General features: G+C 43.9%; 1 protein-coding gene across 1 annotated transcript in view; it reads left to right on the top strand.

The window, feature by feature from the left end:
- The window catches only part of MMP24 (matrix metallopeptidase 24), a 42,676-nt gene that overhangs the window by 13,625 nt on the left and 17,997 nt on the right, over positions 1 to 11,054 (top strand). The window contains exons 2-4 of the mRNA XM_038572098.1: positions 4,417 to 4,565; positions 8,499 to 8,615; positions 10,628 to 10,932. Coding sequence (XP_038428026.1) covers positions 4,417 to 4,565; positions 8,499 to 8,615; positions 10,628 to 10,932 — 571 coding nt within the window. The remainder of the gene's footprint in view (positions 1 to 4,416; positions 4,566 to 8,498; positions 8,616 to 10,627; positions 10,933 to 11,054) is intronic.

The following is an 11,054-nucleotide window of genomic DNA, read 5'->3' on the forward strand; positions in this document are numbered from 1 at the left end:
GGTAGCTGTGTTCAGAGTGGTAGAGAAGAAAGCACTGCAGGAGTAAGGAGGATACCCACTAGTTCTTTAGGGAGAGTTCAGGAAGATTTACCAAAGGAGGCAACATTTCAGCTAGACCTTGAAGGATGAATTTGCTAACACACATACAGAGAATGGGCTTTGTAGGCAGCAGAAACAGCCTGCAAGTATGCAAGGGCAAGGAATATTTTGGAATTGGTATGGCTGGAGTATATAAGACTTGTACCAATACCAGGGGCTTCTGCCCAGAGAAGTCAGATGGACTGCCTGGGTCACACAGTGGCAGAAGCAAGTGAGTGGCAGAGACTGGCTTAAGCAGCAGAAGTTGGAATTATCTGGTCCCTAGCTTCTCAGCCTCTCATGCACGCATGTACAGATCCAATCTCAATGCCCTATTCCCTGGCCTGGACCTTTGACCAGCCCCTCCCCATCCCATTTCCCTTCTTAGAGGTCTACCCCTGAGCTCTGAGGACTGTTTCTAGTGAACCTGGGAGGGAAGCAGAGCCTAGAGAAGGCTGATCCATTTTAGTGTTTAGTCCTGACCCAGACATCTGCCTAGGACCTGAATCCTTAGAGCCTAACTCCTGATGCTGCTGAGCTGGACTCTGTGACCTTCATAGCACATCCTATTCGGCCCTGAGTGCCTCCTTGCTTGTGTATCCCAGAAAAGGAGCTGGGTAAACCAGGTTGCCCTTCACTGAGGAGGATCTACTTTCAATTCCCCAAAGTGTTCAAAGGCTGGAGTAGGTTTATACTCAGAGTTCCCTGTTTCTTATCTTTTACCATAAACAGTAATGAGGGCAAGAGGGGAGAAGGTTCTGAATTCCTATGGTAGTTCAGAAGTGGGTGCTCAAAAAATTCCTCAGTTGGCTGCCTGGTTTGTCAGTGGGATCTGTCCAAAGATCCTCAGCCATTTCCCAAATGCCTTAATTCATCTTCATTGGGTTTCTAGAGGATAGACTCCACAGATAAGGAGGAAGTCGATTTAGTTTAGATTTGTACCACCCCCCTTTCTGGAAGGGTCTGAGATAGCTTATAGGTTGAAACAAAGTTTTTAAGTAAGACTTTTAAGGATGAGACATAACTTGGTGGTAGGAAAGATGAAAAAAGTGTTACTTCCCAGTATCACTGCAATCCACATTGAAGCCATACAATTGGCTGATGGATTCTTGGGGAAAAGGCCAAGAGGGAAAATCACTGGCTCACCCAATGTCCACTTTCTGAATCCAGAAAACATACCAAATCTCCTATAGGGAAAACATTTTTCTCAAGCTAAAACTTGACAGAAAGCAATTGTGTTTGGGCCTAAGAAAGTTGAGTGAAGAGTGAAGAGTACACAAGTCAAGCCAGCTGTCAGTTCTCTGACAGTAGTGTTCCCTGTGTGGTGTGAGAGATGGTCGTGGCCACAGGCCTACTAGTGGCAAGCAGACTTGACCATAACACCTACTGCCCACCATGGGACCCATCAAGACTGGCCCTTGGTCCAGGGAGAATGTGGGAGGTTGGGATGACTAGAATTCAAGGCAAAGGAGTCAAAGACCAAGTTTTCCACCTTGAGTTTACAAAACATAACAAGGACCCCATCCCAAGCAATAGCAAACACCTTTGAGTGATTATAGGTCAAGTGCATTTGTTCATTTTATTTTAACAACAATCCTGTGGAGGAGGAATCATTGTTTACATTTTACAGACAAGGAAAGTGCAATTCAGTTTAGCCGGTATCATCCAGCTGCAGTGAAGTCAAGATTCGGTCTCAGGACTGGGTGCTTCTTTCCCACTATATGCCCTGTTTATTCAACCCAATAATTCTTCATTAAAAAAGGGAACATAATGTGCCATTCTGGCTGAGAGGATATGGTGCATGGGTGTAATGCTTTGATGACATAATTTAACCCGGGAGTAGAAGCTGGAGCGCCTGGATGAACAATGAGTAACTTAGCTGCCCTGTCATATCCATTTCTAGGTGATTTACTTGAGCTTTTTGGCTGATCCTAGGCCATAGTCAAGTCACAAGTGATTCTGTGTAATTTGCCTACTTTGTGAATAAATAATTACATATCCTCTCCTTCCACTCCCTACTTCCAGCCTCCCCCCCATCACTATACTCCTCTCCCCCAATTGTCATTTGAAACACTTCTCAGAATGTGCCGTACTCCCCTCCCACAACTGCACATGCAGTGTCCCTCAATACTGCTCCCATCCCTCTCCACCTGGAAGTCTCCCCTGAGTTCCCTTCTCTCCTCATCCCCACCCCCATGGGGAGAAGATATCTCTCTTTTGTTCTCCCATAGAACCCTGTACACACCTGACTTTGAGGGCTGTGTTTTCATGGTGGGTTTACTTCTTGGTCTGTGAGTTCCCTATGCATCTTTGTATCCCCAGAGCCTTGCACGGTGCCTGGCATGTAGTAAGTGCACAATAATGTTTGTTGAGCAGACATGATGAGTGGCACTGTGTGTCAGGCACTTCTGGGCACTGGATATAAAGAAATGAGTAGAACACAGACCCTTCCCTCAAGGCACTCAGAGTCTGACACATCAGGTAATGATTAGAGCCCAATATTGTAAGATCTGTACTATCTATAATAGAGAATTTGAGAAGCACAAAAGAGGAAGAAAATAACTTAGTTTGGGGAGTGAGGGAAGTCTTCCGGAGATAGTAATTTATGAGCTGAACCTTAAAATGATGAAAGATTTTCCCCTAACTAAGCAGTATGCCAGGGCCAGAGAAAAATATACAAAAGCATCAAAGAGATTCAATGTTTGGAAAAGTACAAGAAGTATTGATATCCTGTCCCATAATTTGTAGTGAAAAACCCATTCTAGGTATCAGTATGAAAGAGGTAAGGTTGTCGTGCTGCTGTTGCTGTTAAGACTTTATTCTGTTTCGTTTTTAATTGGTCAGGTGCATTTTATCACAAGGCAGTAAAAATGTTATAGTCACCTTAGATGAAATAAATAATAACTTATTTATAGTTTCTGGTCTGCTTCCTCCCCCAAACTGTTTGCTTTGACTTGTAATAACAGGCACATCCACAAGAAGACTTCATATAGAAACAAGAAGCAAAAATTACAAAGGGAATAATACTGTTTCCTAAATTCTTTCTCCCTCATTAAATCACTTGGTGTTTAGGATAATCCTCTGAGGATGGACTGTAGCTTCTATCTGGCTCAGAGACCAGCATAGGGGTGCTCCTGTAAGTGCTTATGGGTTCAGGAGATCCATGGATGCTTGCCTCATTTTCCAACTGATGTCACAGATATTTCCCGGTGCTCTGGTTTCTTCCATCCCCCACACGTCAGTGGGAATAATTATCTCTACTCTGCTATCCTTTAGAGTCATTGTCTGTTTGAGCTTCTTCATTCAAGCTACTTTCAGATGCTCTTGCACTTTTAAAGTGTCCCTCCCCTTTTGAAATGACTCCATGCATAAAACTTAGAAAACAAAAATGCTCTCCCATGATACTGTAACAGAGGATGTTCATGGTGAATTCTTTTTTTATTAAAAAAAATTTTTTTTGGATATCATTTCAGACTTTCATAAAAGTTTCCAGGATAAGACAAAGAATTCCTGAATACCCTTCACCTGGATTCCCCAATTCTTAACATTTTACTACATTTGTTTCCTCTCCCTCCCTCCTCTCTCTCTTTCTTTTCTGAATCTGTTTAAGAAAAAGTGGCAGACGTGCACCATTATATAAGCCAAAAAACTTCAGTGGATATTTCCTAAAAACAAGAAATTCTCTTACATAACCATGCTATTATTTTTTTTTATTTTTTATGTATGCCCTTCTCTGCTTTTTTCTATGTATACATTTATGTATTTACATTTAAATTAAATAATGCATTGTTTTGTTTATACTTATTTATGATGCTTTGCTCTTTTGAAGGGGTTAGCAATAAAGATTGTATATAATCTCATGCCAGTAAGTATTCTACAATATGATTCTTCAACAGACTGACTTTAGACACAATGGTTTCTGGATGACATATTTTTAACAGGCCACTCTGCTTCAGAGAAAGAAGCATTCTTGTGTTCTTACATGTCTAGTCCCATATCAGTGGAAACCACTGCATAAATGAGTCAAGAGAAAAAAAATAAATAAATGAGTAAAGAGGCAGGGTACTGGAAAGACTTGAATGCAAATTTAATCTCTATTCTGTAGCCAGTAGAGATCCGATGAAAGCTTTACAGCGAGGGAGAAAGCCAACGAGAGCCGGGTTTTCTGGAGATTAATTTACCAGTGTGTGCAGGAGGGAATGCAGGAGGAAGCAATCAGAGCATGAGTCCATAGGTCCCCTCAGTAAAATGATCCCTAGTTTCAAGGGCAAATCTCTGCCCAGGTAGAACAGAGCCTTCCCCAGTATAATGCGTCCTTCTCTTTCATGTGTCTTTCAGAACTGGTTAAAGTCATATGGCTATCTGCTTCCCTATGACTCACGGGCATCCGCGCTGCACTCAGGGAAGGCCTTACAGTCAGCAGTCTCCACTATGCAGCAGTTTTATGGGATCCCAGTCACCGGTGTATTGGATCAGACAACAATCGAGTAAGAACTGCATAGGGCATTGTGCCTTTGAATTTTCCAGACTTACATTTGGGTTTATATTTGTCACAGCCCCGTGGATATACCATGCCCATCCTGCCCTCCTATCTTTCACTCCAGCAGTATCATCCTGGGAGGGAATACCCCAAAGCTCCTTTTCCTGGGTGAGCTGCGGAGGTTACTCGGCCCTAAATTTGCTGTGTGACCTTGAATAAGTCTCTTAATCCTTCTGGACCTCAGTTTCCTTGTCAGCACAATGAGAGGGTTTAGTTAGAGATGGTCTTAAATCTCCTCTGACTCTAATAGCGTTTGGCTCTTCAAGTCACCCCTCTGGCTTTCTCTGAGATGTACACATCTCACTTGATACAAAGAGCTCCTGAATGATAATGAGTTGGCAACTCATTCTACTTTTTCCATTTATCAAATATTGCCAAATATCTACTTGTGCCAGGCATTGGACTTGATCCTATGATTTCTGCTCTCCAGAGGCTCACCACGTTGTGAAAGATACAACCATCTGGTTGCAGAAGTCGAGAACTCAGAAGGAAACACTAATTTTCAGGGAGATGCTCAGGAGGTGAACAAAGAAGCCAGGCCTTGAGGCTGTCAAGTTTCCTTGGTGAGAGTACAAAGAGGAGGAAGAGATGAGCTCTGGGAATGGAACCCAGGATGCAGGCTAAAAATAAGCAGCCAGAGTGGTGGAGGAAACCAGGGGCTCTGTGTCATGGTACAGAAGTTGGGGATGGTCAATGGGCCAGCTGCTGCAGAGTGATCAGTTAGGAGACCGAAAAATGTCGGCCAAGTTTGGCAGTGAGGGGACCATTGTAGGCTCTCTGAAACAGTGGAGACAATGTCAGACTGCAGTGGGGAGGAGGGGAGATGAAGAGTAGAGATGGCAAGTGGAGGCAAAACTTTCTAGAAGCTTAACAGTGAAGGAGGAATAGAGGGTAGCTAGAAGTGGATAGATTTTTACTTGTTTGAAGATGGGAGAGAATTAAGCATCTTTACTTTTGTTTGAGAAGTAGCCATAAAAGTCATTAAAGCTACACAAGGAAAGCCATTGCCATTGCCTGGAAGGCATGGAAGTAAGCTGGGGAAGGGTCCCAAGGAGGCAGTGAGGGCTGGGGTCCTGAGCCCAGGTGAAAGCAGGGAGCAGGGCCCCAAGGTGGGGTGCTGGGAGGTAGTAGGGGATTGTGGATTCAGGACAGATTCACCCTGTGGGTGAGTCACTCCTTGAGAGACTTATCCCTCTGGGCCTTAGCTTGTTCAGTTATGAAGGGGAGTGCTGGATTACGACTCTCAAATTCTAGATCCCATTATTCTAAGCTGTTAAAATTGACTTGAGTCTGAGGTTTTAGGATTTTATAATTGTATATGAACATTTTCTATTCCTTAGATTCTCTGATTGCGAGATTGTGAACTTCTGAGACAGTATGTTCGACTGCTGCTCTGATGGCATGAGGACAGTGGATGCCATGGCTCTGTGGTCTCAGGAGTGAGCTGGTTGCAAAGATCCCAGCCATATTCAAAACAGAGGTTATTTTGAGGGCTTTGTGCAGGCCTCATGGCAGTGCATCCTGGGGCAGGAGCACTGGTGTCTCTGCTGAGGCACCACCTGGCCTTGGGTTTTACTCTGTTCCAGAAAGCCCCAGGCCTGTTGGACAGGGTTCAGAGAGTAGCAGGTGGACGGAGAGAGGAGGAGGCAGAGGGAATGATCTGAGGGAGGAGAATGGCATTTCCCACTTGCAGTTCTGCTCCCACTTTTTTGTAGGAAGGCAGGGAATGCTGTCTCAGAGGCACGAGAAGGGAAAAGTCACTCACACTTAAACCCAGACCTGAGTGGAGAGGCTGTTTGGGGGTAGAATTTAGAGACTCGTTTCTGTTCCAGCTCTGTGACCTTGGGCAGTCACTGTCTTGCTCTGGGCCTGTTTCCTCCCTGGGGGCCCTTCCAGGCCTAGCTGCTGTAGCAGGGGTGGCTCCTAGTTCTTCCCAAGGACTGCCAAGGAAAGAAAGCCAGAGCAACTATTTAAAGTACTACATTTTGAGTGCCTACCTTGGGAAATGCCACACATTCCTTCATTCAACAAATCCTTGAGCCCAAACTTGGGCTAAGCATGAGAAAAGAAAAGCCCCAGCTTCTGTTTGCTTGTTTTGTTTAAGTTGCATTAATTACTATTTTATTCATTCAACTAAGTCCCAGTCCTGCCTCATTGCTATAATCCTCAAGTTACTCCATTTATCTGTATATCTTTGCCCTCACCTGCAAAAACTAGGATAAATCATTTCTGGTCACCTCACAGAGTTGCTTTGAGGATCAAAAAATTTCTTTAAAAGAACCCCAAACACTAAAAATTAGAAATGTTTATACCATACATGATATTGTTATTATTATGTTTTTTAGTATTGATTTCTGAGTAGAGGCACTTGAGGCAATATGATACCTGCAAAGATGAGTAAGACCTGGTTAAGTCCCTCAAGGGGCTTTTAATATTTGGTTAAAATAGTTTGTCTCCTTTTGTCTATATTGCCAATGGCAACTGCTTTCAACAATTGCATAGAGACAGACTGTTTCCCCTTGCAGTAATCTCCAGCAGTAGTTTAGTGAGTTGGTCATTAGGCCAGCCCAACATAAAATGCAAGGATGGCCTGGACCCCATTATATATCCCCAGTAATGTCCCAGGCTTACCGTTCCCTCATGTGAACTTAACCTGACAACAAACAGTTATCAGGATTTACTTAGTTCCAGGCATTGGGCTAGCTTCTGGGGACGCAAAGATGAATAGGATGCCATCCGAGTCCTCAAAGAATTTGCCATTTGTTAGAGGCAATAGACGAAATAGATTTAAAATCACAACACAGAGTACTGAGCACTGCAGAGAATTCCATTCCAAGTCCTACAGTTGTTTAGTCACTTTCTGAACAACTCTAGTGAAAGGGAATTTGCTGTCTTATGAGCTATGCCATTCTACTGTTGAGAAGTTCTGATTCATTCACTCATTCATTCAGCAAATCATTATTGAACATCTGCATGAGGCACTTGTACAGGCAAGGTTCCTAGCTTCATGGAACTTAGAATCTCTTAAAAGAGACAAAGAATAAGCAAAAAAGCTAATATGTGATACTATTTCAGGCAATGATCAATGCTAAGAGGAAACATTAAGCAGGATAAACAGATAGTGATAGGATGGGAGGGAGAAGCTATTTCAGGTAGGGTGGGAAGTCCTCTCTGAAGGGGTAACATCAGAGCGAGACTTTAAAGAAGTAAGGGAACAGACCATGTGAAGAAGAGCACTGCAAGCAAAGAGAACAAAGATCCTGAAGTGGGAATAATCTTAGCGTGTGCAAGGCACAGCAGGATCTCTGGGGCTGACTGTATGGGGGGAGGGGGAATATAGATGTCCACCCAGAGACAGGGGCTTGATCATGTGGATTGCTGGGGGCCAATGTGAGGAGCTCGCAATAAAATATTCTAAGGTTTCGGGGAAATCATTGGAAACTTTTAAACCAGGGACTCAGGTGATCTAATCCCATTTACAGGGTATTTGCACATATACTCCTTCCCTTAAGGCTCACTACAACCTAACAGTGAGAGCTAGAATTCTCATGTTGTAGATGGGGAAACTGAGGTTCACAAGGATTCCTTTGCCTGGGTTCCTATGATGAATGGTGGGACTGTAACTATCAAGTGCAAGTCTCCAAACCCCAGGCTTGAATATGTGCTTTGAAAGCCCTGTGCTTTCATAGTCAGTTGTAAGTGAATGAATTGAGTAATCAGCTGATTGTGCTCCTATGGGGGAACCCATCGGAGCCAGGGCCCCAGAATCCAGGATGCAGCTGCACACTACCATTTAGCTTGGGACTGGGAACTCTGCAATGCCTTCCTAGAGTGTTCAGTGACCACAGTATATGTGTGTGTGTGTCCTCTCTCTGCCCAGGTGGATGAAGAAGCCCCGATGTGGTGTCCCTGATCACCCCCACTTAAGCCGTAGGCGGAGGAACAAGCGCTATGCCCTGACTGGACAGAAGTGGAGGCAAAAACACATCACCTACAGGTGCTTAGACTCCCTCTTCTCCTCTCTGGCTTTGGCCCCACCCACACTCAATTTTGTCCCTGCCTGAGTTTCAGAGGCTCACACTGTCAGTGGGTCTGAGATCAGGGTGAGAGCCAGGTATGTGGGCATCAGGACCAGGGGCTGAGAGCCCAGGACTTTGTACCCTTGTGGTTTCCAGAGGATGCTGTGTCTCCAACTTAGGTTTATTTGGTCCTTTGGGGGCTTATTAGTTGTGTCTTGTTTCCTACAGTTTTTAGAAAGTGGGGTAGGGATTGTTCAGCAACTTTCAGCTGTGATTAAAAAAAAAAAAAAAAAAAAAAAAAAACGGGACTGAACTTACTCTCCCGATGACTGTTTGCCAAACCTCACTTCCTTTGACCTGGATCCCTTCTCCACTTAGCCTGATGGACTTCACCTGAACTTCCCAGCTGAGTTCCCATTGTTTCCTAAGGAATATAAAGAACTGGGAACTGAATTATAACAGTGTAACTCCTGAACTGTCTGGGGAAACCAAGGGTGGAGGAGGATCAGTCTCCAAGTCAGACCAGCGACCAAGGACAGGGATGATAGAGTCCCACACAGCAGTTTCAGACATCAGGGTTCAGAGTGGGGCTGAGGCAAAGGCCAGGCATAGAGCAGGCTCAGGTGGGCTCTGCTTGGCACATCTTAAGGCTCTGATTCCATCTCAGGTAGATGCCCTTGACTCAGGGGTAGGATCTAAGACAGAAATTCTGAAAGCTGAAGATGAAAGGCTCTTCTGCTGATGAGCTATAGAGACCAGAACTGGAGTTTTTTCAGAAATCTGACAAGAGAAAGAAACATAAGAAAAATCTGAATTAGAAACTGGATAGACTAATATACAATGGAATATTACTCAGCCATTAGAAACCACAAATACCCACCATTTTCCTCAACGTGGATAGAACTGGAGGGTATTATGCTGAGTGACATAAGTCAATTGGAGAAGGACAAACATTATATGGTTTCATTCATTCAGGGAATATAAAAAATAGTGAAAGGGAATAAAGGGGAAAGGAGAGAAAATGAGTGGGAAATATCAGACAGGGTGACAGACCATGAGAGATTCCTAACTCTGGGAAATGAACAAGGGATAGTGAAAGGGGAGGTGGGCGGGGGGTTGCGGAGACTGGGTGACGGCACCAAGGGGGGCACTTGACAGGATGAGCAGTGGGTGTTATACTATATGTTGGCAAATCGAACTCCAATTAAAAATATATATATATATATATACACACATGAAACTGGATAGACTCTTAAGTTCTCCTGAAGACACAAAATGAATTAAGAGAGAAACTGGCTTCAAACCTTAGCTTCTATCACTTGACCTCTCTGAGCCTCAGTTTCCTTACCTATAGAATGGGTGAATAATCCTTACCCAGGTGCTCATGGGGCAGAGCATTCAGTAGTGATGCTCTGTTATGGAGAACCATTCAATACAGTTATTGTAAACTTAAATCACTAAGTCTATAACTAACTAAATCAGATACCACCTATACCAACTTCCCAGATAGACAAACAGTAGCTTATACAAGAAGTAGACAAGCAAAGTAATTAGTACCAAATATTTTTTAAAGGGATGTTTCACTCAAACTCTAGAACTTTTAGACTGGGACTATGTTTAAATATTTCTATAACTTTTATAAGTGTTTTATAAATATATTTTATGTATTTGGAGAAAAACTTAAAATTTAGAAAATGCTACCCACCAACTTTTTTCTGCACATTGGAAAGGAATTCTGTATTTAACACAAATTTTGTGAGAGATCACATATAAAACATCAATTAGAGCGAAGCTGCTCTGACTGAGGCAGGAGTGGAGACCCAGAGCCTTGCCCACCCAGCGTCTTCTTCAACCCCAGGGGTACTTCAGCAGAATCCTAGGGTTCAAAATTTATAGATGAGTAGGCCATATGGTCCCTGGTGTCCCTTTTAACTCTACAAGCCTCTGATTCTGACTGTTCCTCCCTAATGACCCTCCCCTCTCTCACCAGCATTCACAACTACACTCCAAAAGTGGGTGAGCTAGACACACGGAAAGCGATTCGCCAGGCTTTTGATGTGTGGCAGAAGGTGACCCCGCTGACCTTTGAAGAAGTGCCCTACCATGAGATCAAAAGTGACCGAAAGGAGGCAGACATCATGATCTTCTTTGCTTCTGGTTTCCATGGTGACAGCTCCCCGTTTGATGGAGAAGGGGGATTCCTAGCCCATGCTTACTTTCCTGGCCCAGGGATTGGAGGAGACACTCACTTTGACTCAGATGAGCCGTGGACACTAGGAAATGCCAACCATGATGGTAAGGCCATGACTGGGGACAGGGGGTCAGTCCTGGATTATTCAGTTGCCAGGGAAGGAAGCCCTGAGGAAGAGCTGGGGATGCCATAGATGAGTTTCCTGCTCTGGAGATTCATGTTCAAG

Source organism: Canis lupus, chromosome 24 (assembly GCF_011100685.1).
Source record: "Canis lupus familiaris isolate Mischka breed German Shepherd chromosome 24, alternate assembly UU_Cfam_GSD_1.0, whole genome shotgun sequence".
NCBI lineage: Eukaryota > Metazoa > Chordata > Mammalia > Carnivora > Canidae > Canis > Canis lupus.